General features: G+C 37.8%; 1 protein-coding gene across 3 annotated transcripts in view; it reads right to left on the reverse strand.

Moving 5' to 3' along the window:
* ACBD5 (acyl-CoA binding domain containing 5) overlaps positions 1-25,585 on the reverse strand; it is a 40,679-nt gene extending 15,094 nt beyond the window's left edge. The window contains exons 1-11 of one of the 3 annotated variants that reach the window (XM_021687127.2): positions 25,493-25,585; positions 25,138-25,309; positions 20,512-20,632; positions 18,839-18,911; positions 13,326-13,440; positions 13,197-13,229; positions 9,102-9,236; positions 7,608-7,811; positions 5,639-5,745; positions 3,315-3,576; positions 215-414 (exon numbers count right to left, since the gene is read on the reverse strand). In XM_021687127.2, coding sequence (XP_021542802.1) covers positions 215-414; positions 3,315-3,576; positions 5,639-5,745; positions 7,608-7,811; positions 9,102-9,236; positions 13,197-13,229; positions 13,326-13,440; positions 18,839-18,911; positions 20,512-20,632; positions 25,138-25,309; positions 25,493-25,507 — 1,437 coding nt within the window. In that variant the 5' untranslated portion in view covers positions 25,508-25,585. The remainder of the gene's footprint in view (positions 1-214; positions 415-3,314; positions 3,577-5,638; positions 5,746-7,607; positions 7,812-9,101; positions 9,237-13,196; positions 13,230-13,325; positions 13,441-18,838; positions 18,912-20,511; positions 20,633-25,137; positions 25,310-25,492) is intronic. The other 2 variants (XM_021687126.2, XM_021687124.2) reach the window with 2 other exon arrangements.
* Positions 25,586-26,431: the final 846 nt, after the last annotated feature.

The following is a 26,431-nucleotide window of genomic DNA, read 5'->3' on the forward strand; positions in this document are numbered from 1 at the left end:
TAATCTCTCTGCCCTACATGGGGCTTGAACTCACAATACAGAGATCAAGCGTTGCCTGTTCTATTGACTATGCCAGCCAAGCACTCCTAAGTCCTTTTTATTTTTTTAAAAATCATTACATTAAATTGATTTGTATAAATCTGATCAACACAGATTACACTTATATACTGTTTTACAGGATCAGCAGTGGAGGAAGACAAATTCGAAAGCTCACCTGCGAAGCCGTTAGTGTTTCCAGTTTATGAAGTCTCTGAAGGACGTTCTGCATGTCCTCCTGCAGGCGCATGAGGACGAGAGCAATCTGTTCATTGAGGCTGCCTCTTGACCCTCTATCAGAGCCCCAGCGCTCCCCATCACCTCCGCTTCCTACTTGCCGACCCTTGGATCCTTCGCTCATGTGTGGCATTCTATGCCCTATTTTAAGACAGCAAAATAAGGTAGTTTTAAATAATTCTTATAAAAGTAGCAACAGTGCGTTTTACTCATTTTCCTCTATTATTTCTTTGAGTTCTAAATCTCCAAAGTGGAGTGGAAGCAATCAGGAAGTACACAAAACACAGAGAGCAAAGAAGTAGATATATAAGCTTCTATTTGTATTAATATACTCAATGTTTTTCTTGCTAAGGTTTTATAATGTACTTATTACACTAGCACATGATGAAATGCATGTAATTCACACATAATTTACATACTTGGGCTGCATTCTCAAAAATTCCTTACTAATGGGGCACCTGGGTGGCTCAGTTGTTAGGCGTCTGCCTTCAGTTCAGGTCATGATCCCAGGGTCCTGGGATCGAGCCCGACGTGGTGCTCCTTGCTCAGCGGGAAGCCTGCTTCTCCCTCTCCCACTCCCCCTGCTTGTGTTCCCTCTCTCCTTTCTGTCTCTCTGTCAAATAAATAAATAAAATCTTTAAAAAAAAAGATTAAAAAAAAAAAAGAAGTGGTCTTGTTAGAGAAACGGAACTGGGGCTGTTTACTAGGTAAAACCCCAAAGAGAACACTGAGGTGCTTATGCCATTTCAAGAAGACTTTACTCTTGTATTGAAAGGAAATAAGTTTTGAAGTGGTTCTTCAGCTGTCAGGAAAGGACCACTTCAGCTATTGGTATGGAATTTGCAAGGGGGGAAAAGAGTGGGAAATCTGGTTGGAGGCCTAGTTTTTTCCTGCATCCCTAAGAGCCTGAGATATTCTGTGAGGGCCTGTCGGAGGGTACAGAAGGCCCTAGAGAATTAGTCCCATCTCTGCTCACTTTATCATATCCTACGTCACAGTCAACTTTCAAACCAGCCTCACAAAGACAGGATTAATCAGACCATTCCCATGTGATGGTAATCCCCACCTCCTGTCACGCAATCCAATGATTCATTTTTTTTTTTTTCAGAGCACTTATCACCATTTGCAACCAATCTGAATTATTTACTTATTCACTGTCAGCTCCCCTTTACTAGAACATGAGCTCTGGGGAAGGAGGGACTATCTCGTTCTCTACAGTAACCCCAGGAACCCAGAACAGTGCCTGACCAAGAACAGCTCAATAATACTTATTCAATGCTGAAGCAGATTTTCTGTGAAGCTCGTGAAGCTTAACTTCAGGGTCTGGCACTTTTAGGGACCCCTGTGATTGCCAGGAGTTGTGGTGTTTTATAGGTGGGCTGAAGTCAGGTTATAAATTGGAAGCTTTTCATACATACAATTTTGGTAAATTGCTTAAAGAAAGGGGCCTGAATCCAAGGCTCTAGTAATAGGTTGTGATCTTTCTCTTCTTCGTTAAATACTTACCATTCGGTACGTGTTCAAATGGCTAGTGTTTGAACAATAATTTTCTTTCTTTTTTTTAATATTTTATTTATATATTTGAGAGAGAGAGAGCACGAGCAGAGGGGAGGGGCAGAGAGAGAGGGAGCAGACTCCCCGCTGAGCAGGAAGCCCAGCACAGGACTCCATCCCAGGACCCTGGGATCATGACCTGAGCTGAAAGCAGACACTTAACCAACTGAGCCACCCAGGAGCCCTAAACAATAATTTTCTTAATACCATTAATTCTTGGGACACCTGGGTGACTCAGTCGTCAAGCGTCTGCCTTCAGCTCAGGTCATAATCTCAGGGTCCTGGGATCGAGCCCCACATCGGGCTCCCTGCTCAGCGGGAAGCCTGCTTCTCCCTCTCCCTCACTTGTATTCCCTCTCTCGCTGTCTCTCTCTCTGTCAAATAAATAAATAAAATCTTAAAAAAAAAAAATACCTTTAATTCTCTCTTTTCTCCCCGTCTTCATTTGTTTTATGCAGATTTTTTTCAACCAGACACATAGATAATCCTTTAACTTTTTATGACCTCATGAAATTATATAGGGATTTTCCTTTTTTTAAGTGTATAACATCATGATTTAATATTTGTATATATTGCAAAATAATCACCACAATAAGTCCAATTAATATCCGTCACCATACAGTTACAGATTTTTTTTCCTTGTGGTATCTTTTAAGATTTACTATCTTAGCAATTTTCAAATACCCAATACAGTATGATTAGCAATCGTCACCATGCTGTACATCATATCCCCATGACTTACTTATTTTATAAGTGGAAGTTTTTATCTTTGACCCTTGTCCCATTTCACATCCCCCGCACCTCTGCCTCTGGCAATTATCAATCTATCTATTCTCTATCTATACGCTTAGTCTTTTTTCTTAGACTCTACATATGAGATCATATGGTATTTATCTTTCCATTAATTCTCTTTTTTGACAGTACCTATTCATTCCTAACTATGAACAATTATAAATTAATATATACTTACTTTTCTTCCCCATTCAACTCTATTCTGTTACCTGATCACGGTACTTTTCTTAATGTTCACCTTTGTATTGTTAAATGTTCTTTATCTCTACTACTTGATTTGTCAGCTTTAAGAGATATCTTTTGATTTAAGTAAGGAAATGTGGAAAAGACAGAATTCAAATTTTTACCTATAGTAGCAAATAAAAGCAGAAACGCAGCTAGAGGAACCAGTAAGGAATTGCTCAGGGGAAGGGGGGTGACAGAACATAAATTTGGCTACCTCAAAAAACTGCATAAAAGATGGAGAAATAGGGATGTTCCCCACCCCCCAACCGGTACCTTCAGAGATCAAACTACTATGCCTTGTAGAACAAAGGAGAGAACCAGGCATAAAGAAAAATGGTCAGATGTTATGTAAAGATAATTTTTAACATTTCCTTTGTAGATGGATAGTTCTAATGTCTCTCCTATCTGAAACTTTCCTGTTTTACTAATTAGTTTATAAAGAGTCAGTGAGAACAAAAAAGAATACACACCTCTCCCTCTTCTGACGTTAGAGAAGTCCTCATTTTCTCCACCCCGTCTCTCACGGTGTGGTGCTCCACTGTTACTCCGGCCATCTTCTCCTCCATGCTTTACTTCACCTTTTCCTTCAACTGCTACCACCTGCATTTCCCCAATGTTGCCTTTTCCAGGAGATCCTTCTTCAGGAAAAGCAGAATATTCCAAGGGCTGATTGGGATCACCATCCAGGTAATCTCGAAATGGTCCAGTGTTTGATGTAAAGCTGTCTAAAGACTACAAATTTAAAACAATACTTAGTTAAAAGCTATAAACATAAGTTTTTATGATAATAGAAGAACTACTGTTCTTATAAAACTTTTGTCATGTTATGATAGAAAATATTTTTCTAAAAAGTTATTCATCTACTGCTTTTTCCTATATGTAGGGAAGAAATGGGATAGAAATGATTTATCCATGAGCAAAGAATTGAGTAGTTTTGGCAATGAATTGTTCTCATGGGTCAGTCATTCATCCAAGAGATTTTTTTAAAAATGTCTAATCTTGGGAACACCTGAGTGGTTCAGACAGTTAAAAATGTCTACTCTTATTCTAGTTACTATGCTAAACTCTAAGGATAATATGAAGAAAGAGTTAAAAATCTCTGCAAGAGGCTTCTAGTCTTGGTAAGGGAGTGAAAGAAGTAAGATCACTACAACATAGTTCGATAAGTGTTATGAAAAAGATAGACAATGGGTGCTTGCTACAGGAACTCACGCGAGGGGTGCCATACTGGGGTTGAGTGGAGGCTTCCTGGACGAAATGATATGAACTAAGTAAGTTGGCCATAAAAAAAGAATGAAATTTGGCCATTCTCAACAACATGGATGGACCTAGAGGGTATTAGGCTAAGTGAAATAAGCCAGACAGAGAAAGACAAATACTGTATGATTTCATTTATGTGTGGAATCTGAAAAGCAAACAAAAGCCAAACAACTCTTAAATACAGAAAACTAACTGGTGGTTGCTAGAGGGGAGGTGGATGTGGCAGGGATGGGTGAAATAGATAAAGGGGATTAACAGCTACAAACATCCAGCTGTAAAATAAGTAAGTCTCGGGGCGCCTGAGTGGCTCAGTCGTTAAGCATCCGCCTTCGGCTCAGGTCATGATCCCAAGGTCCTGGGATCGAGCCCTACATCAGGCTCCCTGCTCCGCGGGAAGCCTGCTTCTCCCTCTCCCACTCCCCCTGCTTGTGTTCCCTCTCTCGCTGTGTCTCTCTCTGTCAAATAAATAAATAAAATCTTTTTAAAAATAAATAAATAAATAAGTCTCAGAGGTGGAAAGTATAGCATAAGAAATATAGTCAACAATATTGTAATAGAGTTGTATGGTAACTACACTTATCGTGGTGAGCACCGAGTAAGTAATGTACAGAATCATTGAATCAACATGTTGTACACCTAAAACTAATATAATATTGTATGTTAGTTATACTTTAAGAAAAAAGTCAGTGTGAAAAAAAAATAAAAAAATAAATAAATAAATAAATAAAAGTCAGTGTGAAGTACAGATTTATTTGAAAATTATCCACTTTTCTTGACTGTCAATCAATGTTTCAAACATAGGGACTAGCTTTAAGAGTTTACCCTCTGTCTCCCCCATCCCACCTCCCTCAGAATATTTACAAATATAAATATATTATAAATTATAATGTTTAAATATTTTTTAATATTCAAGAATATTATATATTTTTAAAATCACAAAAATAATTTTAAATACAAATGTTTAAATATTTTATAGGGGGGCGCCTGTGTGCCTCAGTCATTAAGCGTCTGCCTTCAGCTCAGGTCATGATCCCGGGGTCCAGGGATCGAGCCCTACATCGGGCTCCCTGCTCTGCGGGAAGCCTGCTTCTCCCTCTCCCTCTGCTGCTTCCCCCTGCTTGTGTTCCTTCTCTCCCTCTCTATCAAATAAATAAATAAAATCTTAAAAAAAAATAAATAAATATTTTATAGGTATATTTTCAAAGTGATGAACAACATGTACATCTGCTATTAAAAGAAGTTATGCAGGATGCCTGGGTGGTTCAGTTCATTAAGTGTCCGACTCTTGATTTTGACTCAGGTCATAATCTGAGGGTTGTGAGATTGAGCGCCACATCAGGCTTGCACTGGGTGCAGAGTCTGCTTGAGGTTCTCTCCCTCCCTCTCTCTCTGCCCCTCCCCCCACCTCCCACATGCGTGCTCTCTTAAAAAAATAATAATAAAATAAAAAATTAAAAAATAAATAAAAGAAGTTATGCACTGAATTCTGATATATCACTTTGAAAATTTACCAATTAAAAAATGTCATTTTTACCTCTTCTTGTCCAAATTGCTCCATGGAATCACAGTAAACTTCACTGTCTGAATCACTTGTCAAATGCTGAATTCCTGAAACATCTTCAACATGATCATCATTTATATCTAAAAATGAACAAATGATGGAAGAATTATTCTCTAATTGAAGAAAAATGCATTTATTCCATTCTCAAAATTTATCAGTTCTATATTATTTTCATACTGGAGACAAATTTGATTTATTAAGCCATATTTTTTCTTCTAACCTACCAAAACTTTAAATTTAGTTGATAATTTTTATTTGAAAAGATTATAGTTTATCATGTAATTACACAAAGACACTGTCCATATCAAACTGTACAAAACTTAATAACCTTGTAAGAGAAAACTGACTACCAGCTAGGAGGCCTAAATTGGTATGCAACTATGCAAGTTCAGTTGTTATATTAAATAAGTTTATTTCCTGGTTTTGTGTTTTGTTTTTTTTTTAAGATTTTATTTATTTATTTATTTGACAGAGAGACAGAAAGGAGAGAGGGAACACAAGCAGGGGGAGTGGGAGAGGGAGAAGCAGGCTTCCCGCTGAGCAAGGAGCACCACGTCGGGCTCGATCCCAGGACCCTGGGATCATGACCTGAGCCGAAGGCAGACGTTTAACGACTGAGCCACCCAGGCGCCCCTATTCCTGGTTTCTTGACTGAATTGCAGCAATGTTCATAATTCATCAACTACATACTATAGGCTCACCCCTAGAGTTCTAAGATATGAAAAGACTATAACTTATCTTGCTGAATGGAAAGCAAAAGCATCATATAATCAGAGGTTTAGGTTAAAAGAAACATCAGGAATAAAAGTTAAAAATTTCAAAATTTTAGGGCCGCCTGAGTGGTTCAGTTGTTAAACATCTGCCTTAGGCTCAGGTCATGATCCCAGGGTCCTGGCATCGAGCCCCACATCAGGCTCCCTGCTCCGCGGGGAGCCTGCTTCTCCCTCTCCCACTCCCTCTACTGTGTTCCCTCTTTCGCTGTGTCTCTCTGTCAAATAAATAAATAAAATCTTAAAAAAAATTTTTTTCAAAATTTTATTTTAAAATGCCATACAACACAATAAAAAAAGTCTCAATAAAAATATAAAAGTTAGGGCGCCTGGGTGGCTCAGTTGGTTAAGCGGCTGCCTTCGGCTCAGGTCGTGATCCTGGAGTCCCGGGATCGAGTCCCGCATCGGGCTCCCTGCTCGGCAGGGGGTCTGCTTCGTCCTCTGACCCTATCCCCTCTCATGTGTTCTCTCTCTCTCATTCTCTCTCTCTCAAATAAAAAAAAAAAATCTTTAAAAAAAAAAAAAAAAAAAAAAAATATAAAAGTTGCCCCTAATTGCACTATCTTTCAAAGCTATACACCCTTATAATATTAATATTATATTTAGTATTCCTGAATAAGAGATTTTTATGGGAACTCCTTCCTTCCTTCTTTCCTTCCTTCCTTTCTCTCTCTCTCCTCCCTCCCTCCTTCCCTTCCTCCCTCCCTTCCTTCCTTCTTTCTTTTTTTGAGTAGGCTCCATGCCCAGTACAAAGCCCAATGTAGGCTCACGACCCCAAGATCAAGACCCAAGCCGAGATCAAGAGTCGAATACCCAACTTCCTGAACCACCCAGGTGCCCCCTGAATAAGAGGTTTTTAAATTCTAAACTGCGGGTTCCTGGGTGGCTCAGTTGGTTAAGCAACTGCCTTCAGCTCAGGTCGTGATCCCGGAGTCCTGGGATCGAGTCCTGCATCGGGCTCCCTGCTCGGCAGGGAGTCTGCTTCTCCCTCTCACCCTACCCCCTCTTGTGCTCTCTCTCTCTCTGTTTCAAATAAATAAAATAAAATCTTTTAAAATAAATAAATAAATAAATAAATAAATTCTAAACTGCTCCTAAACATCCTAAAATAATGAAAACAATATTCCATTCATAGGCAAGAGGCTGGACAGATAATTATTATGGGACAATACCTTGATGAATGCAGACAGCATCTTTTCCAGTTTGCTCCAAGTTTTCATCTACAGCCTTTATTTCTTCAGCACTTCTGCCATTCAAGGAAGAACCGGCATGAATGTCATTCTGTGTATCCTGAGCAGAGTTGTCTTTATCATAGCCATTAGCAACAATGATTTCCAAATTCTTATGGTCTGCAGATTTCTTCATCATTTTCTTATCTTTTATAGGAAAGTAGGGGGATTCATAAAAGTTCACAGCAGGTCAATTTCTGTATATATGTTCTAATATCAAGTAATCATTTCTCCAACCTACCATAATTCCTTTGATCAGTTTCCTACTTGGAACAGAGAGATGAAGTACTCCTTGAAAAGGGGTTTATTATATGCTGAGAGCACACTCAAAACTGCTTCAGTTCCCTGTAAATCTTCTAGAAGCTATTTTATTTTATTAAGTAGGCTCCACACCCAACATGAGGCTCAAACTCACAACCCCAAGATCAAGAGTCACATGCTCTACCAACTGAGCCAGGCAGGCTTCCCTAGCACCCCTTTTAAAAGATAACCTCTCAAGGTCTTTACACTCTCTCAAGCATAGGCAAATTGCCTTATAAGACCCAGCAGTACAAAGAGATCCACATAGTCAATAAAAATATCCTTCAAAGAAGGTATTATTTGTCATATCTTTCTAGAGAGTAAAAGCAAAACTAAGTTGTGCTTGTGTCTTCCTGCCTCCCCTTTCTCAAATAGTCTTCCCAAGAATCACTGGTACTCTTACTAACAAGCCCTCCCTCCCCCCATGCAGTACCCCATGACTCCAAAGTCCCCTCTTCATCAATCCAATTCTCTGGATTCCATTCTATTCTTGATAAGGTCTGAGAGTTTAACCTGTCTCCTCTCCTTGGTAACATATGCATAGTCATATTTGGAACAATACCTAAAATGAATGCATTTCTTTTTTTAAGTAAATTCTATGCTCAACATGGGGCTTGAACTCACGACTCTGAGATTAATAGTCGCATGCTCTACCGACTGAGTCAGCCAGGCGCTCCATAAAATGAATACATTTCTAATGCAGCGTTTCAGGCATTACATTTACAGAAGTGGTCTATTCTTGTTAGTGTTCAATTCCATCTATTCTATCTATGCACAAAGTTGACTGTTCCCGTACTTTTGGCCCACAAAAAACTTGGTTATAAGGTCATTAGCCCACATCCCACTATAAACACTATTCTCATACAACACCAAATCAGCCCAAACCGCTCCATATTTTATTTACTTTATTTTATTCCTTTTAAAGATTTTACTTATGCGGCGGGGCAGGGGGTGTTGGCAGAGGGAGAGGGAGAAGCAGGCCCCCGCAGAGCAGGGAGCCCAATGTGGGGCTCGATCCCAGGGCCTCAGGATCATGACCTGAGCTGAAGGCAGACGCTCCACCGACTGAGCCACCCAGGCGCCCCCATACTTTATTTACTTTAATGTTAAATTATTAGCTCATCATCCAAAGATTACCATTATCACTTTGTTCTGCTCCTTTCACTTCTTCTTGGGCCTCTTCTTCCTCAGACTCAGCTCCACTATCACTGCTTTCAGCTTTACCATTAACAGTTTTGGCATTTGGAGTAGAAGTTAGAACATTACCAAGATCTAAAATATGAAATGATCACTTAATCGCTAGTGCTATAACATACAATAAGGCTGTAATTGACAAATTATACTGTCATTTACAAATAACTAATAAAATAATTTGGATAAAACTTAAAATTTTTCTTATTCTTTTCTTTGACTATAAGTATACATATATTACATAAACTTCTTCAAGTATCAGTTTACAACAAAAATGACAAAGCTATCTTAAATCCTTTCTAAACAAGACAGGGAATGTTATTTTTAAGTTAATTATCAATCAAAATAGTAAAGTTAGAGATGAATGATCTTCTTTATACACAGTAAATGAAGAGACATTTGCTATATGCTAGCATACTGAAAACAAATATAACAATCTCATCAATATTATAATTGAACTACATTTTAAAATTCTTTCATCCTTTTATTACCTTTAAGATTTTATATTTATCGTTTTTTTAAAGCATCAGTTAATGTGATCAATCACTTAAAAAGGCACCTACATTGTCCTACGGGCCAGTCAAATGTTGAGGGTAAATACATCGGAACTTCTCAAACATTAACATGCACAGGAATCACCTGAGATCCAGTTAAAATGCAGATTCTGAATCTGTAAGTCTGGAGTGATGTAAGATTCCTCATTTCTGTAAAGCTCCCCTGTGATGCCAATGCTGTTGGTTACTGGACCTCATTTTGAAATATAGGGAATTACATTTCCGTCACTCTTTGAGATAATAAAGGCCTCCTACATGGCTACTGGCCAAAAACAGTGGTCTCTCTCCATAAACTTTTGGGCTCATTTTCACTTATTCAAATGCATTTTGGATGCTTCCCTGCATCCCAAACAACATATTAAATTTCAAAATCTCCATACATCTTAAACAGGAACAAAAGAGTAAGAACTCAACTCTACCATTGCCATTGTGTTCTATTCTCTTTTAGAGAACCATGCAGCATCATAGTTTATGAATCTCCTCGTTCCCTCCCTGACAACCAGAAAAAGCAAGACTAACAAAAACAAAAAAGAAACAAAACAAAAAACAAAAAAAACAAACCTAAAAACAAGAAAAAAACTAACCAAAAAAACGAAACAAAACAAAAAAACCAAAGAAACAAAAATGCCCACCACTCATGGACATCTTCAACAAAACTAAGCAACAGGGAACCTCTTAAGCCCCCATCAAATGGATGATTGTAGCAAAACTACTTAAGAGCAGCAAAAGCAGCATCACAGCAGTTCTGTGATGAGAGGTATAGAAAGCACAGAGAATTACTAGCAAGCCCTACTCAACATCCAAAAATCAGTTAATGTAATACACCATACTAACAGAATAAAGGACAAAAGCCACATGATTATCACAATAGATGCAGATAAAGCATTTGACAAAAATCAAATACTTTCATGATAATAATGCTAAAGAAATTAAAAATACAAGAGAATTTCCTCAATCTGATAAAGGGCATCTACAAAAATTCACAACAAGCCTCATAATTAATGTTAAATGACTGAATGTTTTTTTCTCCTAAAATAAGGAAGAAAACAAAGAAGTCTGCTTTTGCCATCTCTATTTAATATGGTACTGGAAGTTCTTGCCATGGCGATTAGACAAGAAAAATAAATAAAAGGCATCCAGATTGAAAAGGAAAAAGTAAAATGGCCTCTGTTTGCAAAAGACATGCTCTTGTATACATGAAATCCTAGGGAATCTACCAAAAAAACCTATTAGAACTAACAAAGGGTTCAGTGAGACTGCAGGATACAAGATCAATAAACAAAACAAAAAAGAAACAAACAAAAAAACCAGATTGTATTTCTACAATCTAACAATGAACAGTCCAAAAATGAAATTAGAAAATAATCTATAATAGCAGCAAAAAGAATAAAATGCTCAGCACTACACTTGACAAAAGGTGTAAGAATTTTATACTGCAAATGACAAAACATTGCCGAAAGAAATTAAAAAACTAAATAAATGGATTGGAAGACAATACTGTTGTGATGACAATACTCCTCAAAATGACCTACAATTAATTCATTGCAATCCCTATCAGAATCCTAGGTGACCCTTTCGCAAAAAATTGACAAGCTGATTCTATAATTCAAATGGAAATGCAAAGGATCCAGGATGGTCAAAACAATCCTGAAAAAGGACAAAGTTGGACAGTTCATACTTCCTGATTTCAAAACTATGTATGTATACTATGAAAAAGCCCATATGACACAGATACATCTGTTCTACTGGGCCTAAGTGGCTACTTTTAATACCACTCTCTGTTAAAAAAAAAAAAAAAAAGTCAAGATTGCAAACTATGAAACACCCATATACTTTGACCTTGGCTATTCGATTTCTAATATTATTTCTTACAGATATACCCACCCATATATTAAATGACATTTGTACAGGGTTACTTTCAGCAGCATTTTTTGAAGATTAGAAGAGGAAACAAATATAACACTGTATGTTAACTATACTGAAATTAAAATAAAAAACTTAATATTCCCTTAGAATGTTACAGGTTAAATAAATTATGGTACAGGTCCACATCCCTTATAACCCTTGGATCCAGATATGATTTAAAAAATCCAGTCTTCTAATTTTGCAAAGGTCATATAACAAAGGTACCATATATTATGTAACACCTTCAACAGAGTCTAAGGCAGCTCCCACTAAAAAACAATAATAAATAAAGTTTTGACAGCAACACATATGAATAGTCACACAAAAATAAAGATTTAAAATAGCCTCATGTCATTTCAGGTCAGGGTCTGCTGCTCAATTAGTTCATGTTCAGTTCTTAATTTTAAAGATACAAGTGGCCACATAAAACTATGTATAAGCTGAAAAATATGCAAAACTGATATAGGATTTTTGGTTGCCTAAAGTAAATGTTTTGCTCTCAAATGAGTTACCAAAAAAAAAAAAAAAAAAAAAGTCTGGTTTATCAAGCTTTTTGAATTTTTAAATTATAGCTTAGGGATTATGGACCTGAGCCTTTATTATCATTATTCATTCTTCCTTGTCTTTATAATTAGTTGTTTAAACATTTGCCTCCGGGCCAGCTTAAATACAACTAAAAACGGGTCCAGGTTTATTCTCCTCTGAATCCTAGAAACATGCTTCACCCAGAGGAAATACTTAATATTTTTTCTGCATTGACTAGCATGAATTATATGGAAGATTATTTGTTAAAATTTGATTCCTTTAGGCAAATCAGCTATGGAGGATGTGGTTATATGAGCGTTATGCTCAGTGAGCATATCAGTTACTACTGCAGACACAAACTGTAGTAGATCTTATAACAGACAGGAAGGTAACTGTTCGCAAACCCCTAATTTCTGTCAATTAGTAAAAGATACCTTGTAAATAGGGATGCCAGGAAAATAAAACATACATAATTTTCATTTGAAATAATTCTTATAGGCTCATTTCACTCTGCTTTCTAAAACAAAAAAAAAATTTAAAGAGCAAATGTTTACAGTTAGTGCCAGCAAATTTGCCTATTATTCAACTCCTGCTAGTATGTAAAAGATAAGTCTTCCAATTCTTTCCTGAGAACATGAAATTAGAATCTAAAAAAAAAAAAAAAAAGTCCAAGCTAAGTCAATTCACTGATGTCTTGTTTTAGGTTACTACACTATGTAATTAAACCATACTATAAACATATCCATGTTAAAATTAGCTAGAAAACCATTTTAGCCATGGCACTGTTAATGTAATCCAGAAAGCGAATCAGAAAGTATGATCCATCAAAATAAAATCATGAATTCTGTTACAATTCTGTATATTTAGTGAGCCACCTGTCATGTTTTAATAATTGAAGGGTTAAAACTTAAGCATTTATATTTTTGAACTTTATGCAATATATTTGCTTGGAATGAAAACTCTTGAGTGACAAGCTTGTAAGTTATATAAATTTGTGAAAATTCTTTTGGCATGTAAATTTTAAATAAAATGTTTACATGGATGTCATTATTCCTACCTTCTAAGTATTTAGAGATTTTCTCCAGTCGGACTGGCATGTGAAAGTAAAAAAAAATTAGACATATAAATATTAATGCATGCATAATATATCAGTTGCTGGATTAAAAACAAGGTAAGACAGTCCAACCTGAGGTTAAATCAGAAGTTCTGCCACTCTTTTTGTCTTCTACAATTTCATAAAATGGACCTATGACATGTAGCAACTCTTCAACTTTCTCAGTCATAGGCATAGTTTCAAGAATCTGTAATCAAAAGAAACAAATCTTATGAAATCACAAACTACTAATCTCATATACATTAGTACCAAATAATATAATATTTACAATTTATTTAGTAATATTTTTGAGATCTGATGTTCATTTATAGATTCCCCCAAGTATCTATATTAATTACATACTTAAAAGTGTATACTCTCCTAGAAAAGTTTCAAGTATATTAAAGATTTAAAAGTGTCTTCATTTTGAAGACTGTTTTATATAGGCATCTTTTAAAATTTTACACAATAACCTATATATTGTGCATTAAAAACTAAGGGCAGGGTGCCTGGGTGGCTCAGCTGGTTAAGCGACTGCCTTCGGCTCAGGTCATGATCCTGGAGTCCCTGGATCGAGTCCCGCACCAGGCTGCCTGCTCGGCAGGGAGACTGCTTCTCCCTCTGACCCTCCCCTCTCTCATGTGCTCTCTCTCTCAAATCAATAAATAAAATCTTTAAAAAATAAATAAATAAATAAAAATAAAAACTAAGGGCACTAATGTTAAATACAACAGAAAATTCTGGGGTTAGAGTAAAATTATTTTGTCTGTTCTTTAAGGTAGTGTTTCTAAAAGGGCACAAAAGGAAAGTAGGAAACGGTCATCACTTTCAGTCACCTTCACAACTATGGGCCATTTTAGAATCATCAAATTTAAAGAGCAAGGTAAACTAACTGAAAAGGCATTCAAATAAACAGCCATCAACTGGTAACTGATAAAAGAAAATATTTCCATATAGGACATATTTTGTAGATATTTAAAAAGAATAAGGTTAGCTTTGTGCATGCTGATGGGAAAACATCTTAATTTTTTTTTTTAAGATTTTATTTATTTATTTATTTATTTTTAAGATTTTATTTATTTATTTGAGAGAGAGAGAATGAGAGAGAGCGTGTACATGAGAAGGGGGAGGGTCAGAGGGAGAAGCAGACTCCCTGCCGAGCAGGGAGCCCGATGCGGGACTCGATCCAGGGACTCCAGGATCATGACCTGAGCCGAAGGCAGTTGCTTAACCAACTGAGCCACCCAGGCGCCCCTTAATTTTTTTTTTTTACAGGCAAAAGGTAGTGAACAGTAGTAGTATGATACCATTATTAGTTTTTTTCTCTTTTTAAATAAGAAGATATAGATACATATATGTGTTTTCCGAATCAATCTAGAACTAAAAGTAATTATCACTCAAACAATTAAAATGGAGGAATAGGGAAGACTCACTTTTCATTTTATACTTTTTGATGTCTGGATTTTTTTTATTTACATATATTACTTTTATTACTAAGATGAACACATTTATTACTTTAAGCAACCAAAATCCTCTATCATTTTTGCATATTTTTCACTTATACACAGTTTTAAAGTGGCCACTTGTATCTTTAAAATTAGGAACAACCTCAGACTCCTCAGTCACTCTCCCTGCTTTATTGTTTGCTTACTGCCTATCTTTCGCAATACAATGTAAGCTCAGTGGAACAAGGCCTTCCTCTGTTTTTCATCGCTCCTGTATTTCCAGCATCTAGCACATACAAGGAATTTAATAAACAAGGCGGGGGTGTGTTGAGAGATTATACAGAATGAACTATGCCAGCCAAATCTCAGTCTAGGTAACTACTCCTTAACCCCAGAGAAGATTTTATTTACAATATAGGTGAACTAAATCAAGTCAATTGGATAGTAACCTATCCAAATGAAGACTATTTGGTGAGCTGAATGGACTGTAAAAGCAGCATCCAAAGCACAATAATTTTTCTAGGTTTCTCTAGCACATTTCCTTGGTAAGAAACATCAATTCTGTATGATGAAAATATCCTATCAAAGGTACAGATACGCTGTATTGTAAAGCAAGCAAAGATTAAATTCCTCAGTTTTTTTGGTTTTTTTGAATCAAAAAGATGAACCAAAAGATGAACACATCTTTTGATGTCATCCAAATCTCAAGTGTTCTACGCTCTGTTCAGTAGACAATCTTACAGTTTCTCAAGTGCCTCTGACATTTTGAGGAGTGTCTTATATCTGAATCCTGAGCCTTTTGTGCACTAGAAGAGTGTAACACCCACTGTAACTTAAGGAATTAGTGTTCTGGGGAAAAAAGAAAAAAGAAATTCACATTCTGGTTTTTCTCTAAATCTCCAAAAGATGGCTATCATCAGTCAAGCCTTAAAAAGAGAAAGCCAATGTTCTGGACTTGTAGAGCTACAGACCAGACCCTCAGCCATGGTAACTTTCAGCTTCCATCCTTTATGAGAGTCTGTTCTAATCTTCCCTCTAGTATAGCGATTATCCCATCCTCTTAGAAATACTGAAATAATTAGTCTGGGGTTATGCTGGGGCATTTTTTTTTTTTTAAACAAGATCACCCTAGTGATTTCAATGTGCAGTCAGAGTTGAGTACATCGATCTCTCTTTAAATCCCACACACATACTGCATATTATTCAAGTTCTGGCTGAATTCTCCAGAAATCCTCATTAAGAAAGCCTATAAAATTTGGGGGCGGCTGGCTGGCTCAATCGGTAGAACATGCGACTCTTGATTTTGGGGTTGTAATTTTGAGCCCCACATTAGGTGTAGAGGTTCTTAAAAATAAAAATCTTTAAAACAAAAACAAAAAAAGATAGCCTGTAAAATTTGTACAGAAAATAAAATTTTATATTTCCTTTTGATAATGAATCAAAATTAACTTTAGTTAAAGAAATAAGAAAAATTATTTCCCACAAACCACATTATTCTGTTCTCTCAAAGCTAAAATCCTATTAAATTATTTTAAAAGAATTTTTGATTCCAGCAACTTTTTGTGTTTTTCACTGAACAGTTTATAAATTACAAAAAGCAATTTTCCACAAAACATTATCTATTATAAGATATAAATTAAATTGATAAGTTCCTTAAACATTTGAAGGCAAAAGCACAGAATGAAATTTATACTAAAAGAGTAATTCTAAAGAACAATAGCACAGTGGACTATATTTACAAATATAATTTAAAAACTGGTTCAGGGGGCGCCTGGGTGGCTCAGTCGGTTGAGTGGCTGCCCTCGGCTCAGGTCATGATCCCTGGGTCCTGGGATCGAGCCCCACGTCGGGCTCCTTCCTCAGAGGGGGAGCCTGCTTCTCCCTCTCCCTCTGCCTGCCACTCCACCTGCTTGTGCTCTCCCTCTCTCTATCTCTCTCAAATAAATAAATAAAATCTTTTAAAAATTAAAAAGCCCCAAATTCAGTAATCAAATCTTTGGGACAATGTACTACCCCACACCATTATTTAATACATATATATTTTTTTTTTAAGTAATCTCTATACCCAGCATGGGGCTCGAACTCACAACTCTGAGATCAAGAGTTGCATACCCTACCAACTGAGCTAGCCAGGTGCCTCTGACTGGCCCCGAAACATCATTATTTAAAAGCATACAATTTAGGGCGCCTGGGTGGCTCAGTTGGTTAAGTGACTGCCTTCAGCTCAGGTCATGATCCCAGGGTCCTGGGATCGAGTCCCGCATCGGGCTCCCTGCTCTGTGGGGAGCCTGCTTCTTCCTCTCCCACTCCCCCTGCTTGTGTTCCCTCTCTCGCTGTGTCTCTCTCTGTCAAATAAATAAATAAAATCTTTAAAAAATAAAAAAAAATAAAAGCATACAATTTAATCTGCCGATGTCCACAAAAGCAAATCTCTGAAAATTCTTTCAAAAACTAATCAAATTTTCAATCGATGGGCATCCTAACATTCTTAGATTTATCTCTGAAAGTTTACTATAAATTTTATTATATTCACCATATGAAAAATGAAATTTTAAAAGTCTGAATGGAAATAGTTGGTATATCCTTTTAACTAGAGAAGTGTTACAGAAATCTACAGGTGCAGTGGAAGTATCTTAAGACAGCTAAAAGGCAGCAGTATAGTTTAAATCCATCTCCCTCCCACTTTAAACTGTAGTACATCATTAATTAATCAAATCGTATAGGGAAAATGGGTAAATTTTACCTAATGTGTCAATTCAACTTTACATGATAGAAGTGTGTCCTAAAAATTAGAATGATATTTAAAGAAAGAAAAGGAAGAGTTACCAAACCAAAAAGGCTTTTGAAAGGCGCCTTTGTTATTGTGCTACTGATATAGTTAACAGCCAAAAGGACTAAACTCTGCCTTCTGTTATAGATAAACCAGGTCCACTAATAAAAACTGTGAAAATTTAACAAAGGGCACAACTTTGAGCAGTATAGAAGAAAACAAAATAAAACAAAACAAATGAATCTCAATCAACCAAACAGAAATTACTTCTAGAAATTAACACTGCCAAACAATCTGGCAACTATTCCTTTTTACAGATTTTCTTTATGTTCACAGATAATTTATTTAAGATTATCAAACAGACCTAAATTTTACAATTTCTGATCCAGTTCCAAAATAGAAATGGTGCTTTATAAAAAGACACTAAGAGTATCTTTAAAATCCAAGATTTCTTCATAAATTTGCTCCTCAAAACAATCCCTTGAACAGACTTAAAAGAGCTAGTTAATAAGGAATGCCCTCCTTATTAATTACCAGAGACATTAAAAGAATCCTTATCTTATTCTGCTTCTGAAGGATCTCTGCATTCACAGAAAAATGCTTGTTACTAAAAAGTCCTGTGATAGGAATATCTCAATTTGTGGGTCAAACTTGATGAGAACACTGAGGGGCCGGGTTGTTAACTATTTCTCCTAAGTAAAAAGTTCCAAAGCAGAAGTGGTTTCAAGACAGCCCAGGTACTTCCCAGATTCCTGAGAAAGGGACTTCAGTACTTCAAAAGATTCCTATTTCCAAATTTTCTGAAGTTGACAACGGAGAAAGACAGGGAAGATTTAAAAAAAAAAAAAAATCACATCACTACAATGTGATCTTAAGGAAAAAACATTGATCTTAAGATGAACATTGAGGAGACAGATAAAGCACTAATAAATTCAATAACTTAGATGTTATATCCTAATATATTATAATCTCTTTGTTCCTTAAAACAAAGCAGCTAATTTGCTTGATAACAAATTAAATTAGAGCTGCTCTGAATATTTTCATTTTCTTTCTTTTTTTTTTTAACTCATCCTGAGATCAAGATCTGAGCTGAGATCAAGAATCAGACTCTTGGGTGCCTAGGTGGCTCAGTTGGTTGAGCGACTGCCTTCGGCTTGGGTCATGATCCTGGAGTCCTGGGATCGAGTCCCACATTGGGCTCCTGGCTCGGCGGGGAGCCTGCTTCTCCCTCTGGCCCTATCCCCTCTCATGCTGTTTCTCTCTCTCTGTCAAATAAATAAATAAAAACAAAATCTTAAAAAAAAAAAAAAAAGAATCAGACTCTTAACCAACTGAGCCACCCAGGTGCCCCATGAATACTTTCATTTTCTGCTGTGAATTATTCCCCCTACCTTTTTCATTTCTTCAACATATGCAATCATGGCTTCCTCTTTGGTCATATCACCCAATGAACTCCAAGCATCCCTAGAAATGAGAATATCCAAATAACAAAAAGACACGTTTTCCATTGGCTCAGAATGCAATTTATAGTCAATGCTATAGGGTCATTAATTTAAAACAGGCTCTCTCCTTAAAGCCTACACAAAGATACTATGCCCTCAAAGGATCACTTTAAATGTACCATCTTAAAGAAAAGTACCAGAGTAAATAAACTGTCAAATTAAGATTTTTAAATAGCATTTAAAACTAGTAAATACACAGCCCATCTATAGACTATAGATTACAGAGACTATATTATATACACTATAGAACAGACACTATAGACTGTTGAAAAATATTTGCTAGGAACTCTTCAAAAATTTTATATTATAAAGAACAGTGACATAAATGAACATTTTAGAGCTCTACATGAAATGAACTATCACAGCCATGTTTTCAATGAACAGAAGTTTTGCTTAAAAGTTTCCATTAATTTAAACAAGAGTCTAACTTATACACTCAAAAAAGACAAGTGGTTTCCTACTTCTAAAAAAAACAAAAATGTGAGGCAGAGGACATTTTTAAACCCCTAGATAATGAGAACAGTCCTTTGAAATTTTTGCCTAAAATGAAAACCTTTCTTTTTACAGAAGCAGTTTAAATCAACCAATGGTCATTTCTGAGGAAAAATCATAAAGTAAATCAATTTTCTTAAAACAGATTAAGTAACATACTGCTATTACATTTAATCTATTATCTATGACTATTCATAAAGAACTTAGAGGAAAGTACAGTACTAAGAAATCCTCAAAAGAGTTTAAGGACTTCCAATTCAGTGTAAAGAAATTTAGCCATTGGGCACCTGTGTGGCTCAGTCAGTTGGGCATCTGCCTTCAGCTCAGGTCATGATCCCGGACACCTAGGATCGAGCCCTGCATCAGGCTCCCTGCTCAGCAGGGAGTCTGCTTCTCTCTCTGCCCCTCACCCTGCTCGTGCTCTCTCTCTCTCTCTCAAATAAACAAATGGAATTAAAAAAAAAGAAATTAAGCCATCAAAATGTGTGGCTCTTAAGACATGCTTCACCAATTAGCATACTCTGTTCATGACGTACAGTCTATGTTACAGAGGTATCTCTGGCTATTTTATGGTTCTCTTAAGTATATTAAAAATCAAATTTCTATTCAAGTACAGTGGGACAGGAGGGACACAGCCTAGATAAAAAGTTAGCACAGTAGTCCCTTAGTCATACACCTAGTTATCATCTAAAGGCTCAAGGCAAACAGTGTCACTTGGCAAGTAAAGTCATTATTTTTCTTGGTAGGTACAAGAGGCAGAAAAGTTTGTTTGTTTGTTTAACTGACTTTGGGAGTTGCTCTTACAATGAATGAAAAAAACTCTATCAAAGGAAAGACTAACTGAAAATGATATTTTTTTATCTTTGATACACCTTTTGGTTTTATTTTCTTCTCTTCCCCAAGACTTTTCTATTTGTATGAAATTGTGTTAAAAGCACATGGAAGATAAAAATTGGATCTAGTACGTTAGAACACTTCTGCTCAGAATAATATATAACCACATAAATAAGTCATATGATAATTATGTCACTAAAATAAAATTCCTTTCATAGCTCTCTATATGAAATTACCATTTGTATCTTCCAATAGGATCCCAGAATCCAGGCCTTGAAAGTTTACAGGGTCCTTCAGTTGCCTGCTTATAGAAGCTATAGAATTTGAGCATCATTTCATTTGTTGGCTGAAATGAACCTATTGGAAACATATTAAATACAGATCACTGGAGAATACAATCGATAATCTAAGGCTATAAATCAGCTTAGCTAAATATTTCATTAATAGTTCAGATAATCTTTTATTTTTGTCTTACAGAAACAAACGTTATGGCTCTGTTAGTTGCTATACTCTTTTGATTAAAAAAAATCTCAGATTTTTACACTTTAATAACAATGCCTAACATAGTCCAGTAAATAAAAGAATAAGTGAACAAACATGCTGTAGGTGTTATTAAAATAACTGGCAAATGTCATTTAAAAAAAGCAATATATGAAAATATAGAATAACTGCATTATGCAACTATAATAAGGTATTTTTTATTCAAAGATTGTGACAAACCAAACTGACTAGCATAAATGAAAAAGTTAAATGTACACTCTGCTTAACGGAACTTCTATATTAAGAAATTCAACTTCTCAGGGCACCTGGGTGGCTCAGTTGGTTGAGCGTCTGCCTTCGGCTTAGGTCATAATCCCAGAGTCCTGGGATCAAGCCCCCAGTTGGGCTCCCTGCTCAGCAGGGAGTCTGCTTCTCCCCCTTCTTCCCATTCTTGCTCTCTCTATCTCTGTCTCTCTCAAATAAATAAATAAAATATTTTTAAAAAGAAGAAAGAAATTCAATTTTCTTGGCCAAATTTCAACTTCTTGATGAATAAGAAGTTTGGCTAAAATCAACCAGTGTGTACTGTGGTAGAAAAAGAATTAATCCGGGGCACCTGGGTGGCTCAGTCATTAAGCGTCTGCCTTCAGCTCAGGTCATGATCCCGGGATCCTGGGATCAAGTCCCGCATCGGGCTCCCTACTCAGCGGGAAGCCTGCTTCTCCCTCTCCCACTCCCCCTGCTTGTGTTCCCTCTCTCTGTGTCTCTCTCTGTCAAGTAAATAAAATCTTTAAAAAAAAAAAAAAAAGAATTAATCCAAGATAAAAGAGATTTCTCGGGGCGCCTGGGTGGCTCAGTAGGTTAGGCCTCTGCCTTCAGCTCAGGTCATGATCCCCGAGTCCTGGGATTGAGTCCCATATGGGGCTCCCTGCTCAGCGGGGAGTCTGCTTCTCCCTCTGCCTGCCGCTCCCCGATTGTGCTCTCTGACAAATAAATAAAATCTTAAAAAAAAAAAGACATTTCTCACTTCCTACCTCTGTAATATTGGACACGTCAATTTCATTGAAAATCAGTCTTCATATATGTCCCTAGCATATCTATAACCTTTTTTATGTTAAAAATTTCTAATTGTGGGGTGCTTGGATGGCTCAGCCAGCTAACCATCAACCTTCGGCTTGGGTCATGGTCCCGGGGTCCTGGGATCGAGTCCCATGTCGGGCTCCCTGCTCAGCAGGAAGTCTGCTTCTCCCTCTCCCTCTGCCCCCTCCCCCTGCTCGTGCTCTCTCTCTCTCTCAAATAAATAAATAAAATCTTTAAAAAAAAATTCAAATTGTATGCATGAGTGTTATAAGTTGCAATACTTAATAAAAGGGAAAATTGGAATGCAAATGTTTTATAATAAATAATTGTCTAAATAATTATGATACATATATACAACAGAATAGTTTATAACTACAGCCCTTAAAAATTATATGGCATGAAAGTATAAACGATGGCTTAAGAAAAATTTCACAATCTACTATAAAGTGAGAAAAAAACAGTAGTTCAAAAATAGTGTATCCGGGTCGCCTGGGTGGCTCAGTCATTAAGCGTCTGCCTTTGGCTCAGGTCATGATCCCGGAGTCCTGGGATTGAGCCCCACATAGGGCTCCCTGCTCCGCGGGAGGCCTGCTTCTCCCTCTCCCACTCCCCCTGCTTGTGTTCCCTCTCTCGCTGTGTCTCTCTCTGTCAAATAAATAAATAAAATCTTAAAAAAAAATAGCATATCCAATATAATCCATTTTTGCAAAATAAGTATTTATATACATAAAAAGCAGAATAGAAGGAAACACATCAAAATGTTAAAGAAGATATCTCTGGAGAAAGTAAGCATAGAGATTAATTTATTTTCCTTTTTGCTTACTTGTGTTTTAAAATTTTTGACATTCAGTGTGTTTGTATGTTAATTCTACACCAAAATTATTATAAAAATAAAAATTAAAACTGTAAAAAGGTATTTTAAAAACTTTATAGATTGTGGGGCGCCTGGGTGGCTCAGTCGTTAAGCGTTAAGCGTCTGCCTTCGGCTCAGGTCATGATCCCGGGGTCCTGGGATCGAGCCCCACATCGGGCTCCCTGCTCCGCGGGAGGCCTGCTTCTCCCTCTCCCACTCCCCCTGCTTGTGTTCCCTCTCTCGCTGTGTCTCTCTCTGTCAAATAAATAAAATCTTAAAAAAAAAAAGCAAACAACTTTATAGATTGCATAATAAACAGATAACATGTAGTAATCAAAAACGAGTAGTTTATAAACATTGTGAAAATTACAACATAGACAAGCTGAGAGCTGGTGTTTCAAGTTTGGCCAAGAATGAATAATTAATTCCAAAATCACAGTAACAATTATCTATATATAATAGATGCTCCTTTAGGAGCATCTATTAGATATATTATTTCAATAATATGGTCCTTCTTTATATAAAAGGTAAAAAAAAATGGGGAAATTACAGTTAAAATGGTTATGTATTTTCTTAAGCTTTGAAATAAAGTTTTATTTGAAAAAATATTTTTTAAATGGTTACCTATTTATTTATTTTTTTAATGGTTACCTACTTAAATAAAACAAACTAAATTTAAAACACCAAGAGCCTCATTTCATAGTATCTTCAGTAAATCAAAATAAGATACAAAAGTTTATTTTTTAAGTTTATTTATTATTTGTTATGAGTGATATATACATTAGAATAGATTACAGCAAAAACTGATAAGGTATTGTATATATTCTGTGTGTAAGACACCAGATAAAGTATAATCTGTCACACACATATTATATGAGAGCCCCGATGCAGGGCTCTATCCCAGGAGACTGGGATCATGACCTGAGCCAAAGGCAGACCCTTAACCAACTAAGTCACCCAGGGGCCCCTGTTCTCTTAATAACAAACCCCTCATATGTCCTCCCCTAGTTTGACGTTTGAGATTACGAAAAGAATACTATTTTACGTATATTTGTTTTCAAAACCTTTTGAATCTCTTTTAATGAATTTTTATTAAACAGTGTTGAGTATTCATTACGAAGACAATTCATGATTAAAATAGAAAACATATTAAATACTGCAATAACGGCGTATTCATGAGTATTCAGTGAGTTTTACACTCTGGCACAGTAATAGTGCTTAAAAGCATCATTTAAAAAATACAATTTTAGGGCGCCTGGGTGGCTCAGTTGGTTGAGCGACTGCCTTTGGCTCAGGTCATGGTCCTGGAGTCCCGGGATCGAGTCCCACATCGGGCTCCCTGCTCAGCAGGGAGTCTCCTTCTCCCTCTGACCCTCCTCCCTCTCATGTTCTCTGTCTCTCATTCTCTCTCTCGCAAATAAATAAAATCTTAAAAATAAATAAATAAATAATAAAAAAAACAATTTTAGGGGTGCCTGGGTGGCTCAGTCATTAAGCATCTGCCTTGGACTCAGATCATGATCCCAGGGTTCTGGGATCAAGCCCCACGTGGGACTCCCTGCTTCTCCCCCTCCCACTCCTCCTGCTTGTGTTCCCTCTCTCTCTATCAAATAAATAAATAAAATCTTTTTAAAAAATATAAGTTTACTGTGAAAAATAATTCATACAGTGAAGAAGGATAGGAAGTAAAAGATAAAAGTTCCCCTTGCCAAGCCTCTCCACAGAAAAAAATACTTGAATAACGGCTTTAAACTTCCCAACTTTGGTCAAACACATAAAATTACAAATTCAGAAAGCTCTGTAAACTCTAAACAGGATAAATTTGAAGAAAACCACACCTGGACACATCAAAGTCAAATTGCTAAAAGCCAAAGATAAAGAGAAAAATTTTGGAAAGTAGCCTGAGAAATGACACATTAAATACAAAGGAACAACTGGAATGACTTTTCTCCTAAGCTGCAAGGAAGGCCCAATATAAGAATAAGAAAGAGAACACTAGAGTAAGAGAATAGCACACACAAAAAAGTCACAATCATATGTATTTATTAAAATAAATCATTTTACAAATGAATATAGTTATTCTTTCCTTTCCCTCCCTTCACATTGAAAGTTTCTGAAAGGCTTAAATAGTACACTTCATGAGTATGCGGCACCAAGCATCCCCAACCCAGTTTTTTTTTTTTAAAACATATCCAAATCCGCAGTCATTAAGTAACAGACTTCTGTTTTCAGCAATAAAAACTACTCAAAATCTTGAAAGATCAGCAGGTAATTAATTAACACTCTTTACTCTTTACCTTCCCTCCAATTACATTCCTTTTTAAACGCAGAAACGAAGGAGGTTAAATCAGCAAGACTACAAGCAGAAAGATTAAAGGAGGCGAGGTTCAGAAACTGGGGCCTCCGGCCCCCGCAGGAGGCTTCTCCAGCCGGGACCCAGCGCACTTACCATTCTTCGGCAAACTCTGGATCACCTTCACCGCCGCCTCAAACCTGGTTTCGTGCACGGATCTCGGGTCGGCCATCTCCAGCCGCCAGCGCCGGCCCCAGTCCCGGTCCCAAGGTCTGTCGGCTGGAATCAGGCAGCAGCAGCACCAGCTTTCCCAAGAGCCTGCATGAAACTGGAACATGGAGCGCAGCCGCGGATCAACATGCCCAAAGGGAGGAGGTCCACGCAGCTGGTCACTGCCCCGTTGCCCTGCCCTATCCAGGCCACACAGATCGAGGTGGCCCAGCTCCTTCCTCCTCCCCGGGGCGTGACCTAGGCCGAGGAGCCGGCCCGCAGCGACAGAAAAACAACTCACCGAGAGGAAGAGCATCTCTAGCACAACACGGAGGGGCTCCGGACACCCGTGATCGCGGAGCCTCTCTCCCACCCGCAGGACCCTGGCGGAGCAGCCACACTCCCCATCCCGGCGGGGTCCGTCGGTCAGTCGGCGCCCTCCCCACAGCCCCGCCCCAGAGCCACTAAAGGACCCACTAGCTGCGGCCGCGGGTGCGGCCGCTCAGCCGACTCCACCCACCCGCCCCGCGTCCGAGGCGACGACGCGCGCTGCTGTCGGTCGCCTGGGTAGGGCCAGAGAAGAAGGCCAGGCAGGGAAGTGAAATGGGTCGGGTTCTCGGTTTTTGAACAGGCCGGACCGCTGCGTCTGTGCCAGTGCAGCCGGACAGTGGGAAGCGCGCAGGGGACGCGGGGTTGGATCCTGCACCAGGGCCCAAAGTTACCGCTGGGCAAAAAAAAAAAAACCCAAAAAACAAAACAAAGAAAAGACCCTGCGATCCACAGCGCCTGTCCTCTTAGGTTAAGGGTTGAGGAATGTGATGGGACATAAGAAAGGACTTTAGATCCGGATAGGCTCGGTGCGAACCTCATGTTCTGCCATTCGAGTTCTGGCAATCTTTACAGCACCCTGAAGAGTAGATGAAAGAATGTGAGATGCTGGATCAGTGTTGAGCAGTGCTTGGGCCGCGATTCTTCGGCAGCTTTAGCCGCCTTGAGCCAAGAAAGTCCGAGAGTAACCAAAGGCGTGTGGGAAGGTTGCCTGCCCCCAGACTGGGCCGAGGGAGCGAGGGCACCTTCCCCAGCACCACCACTAACATCTTGCCCTGGGGAGCCGGGCAGAGCCCAGCTTCAGCCCAATTTAATAGGCCGCAGGGCTCGGGGGGGGGGGGGGAGCATTGAGGACGCAGTACGGACTGTCAACCCTTGAAAAGGGTACCGTGGGCCTTAACCTTTCTAGTAT

This window comes from Neomonachus schauinslandi, chromosome 5 (assembly GCF_002201575.2).
Source record: "Neomonachus schauinslandi chromosome 5, ASM220157v2, whole genome shotgun sequence".
Taxonomy (NCBI): domain Eukaryota; kingdom Metazoa; phylum Chordata; class Mammalia; order Carnivora; family Phocidae; genus Neomonachus; species Neomonachus schauinslandi.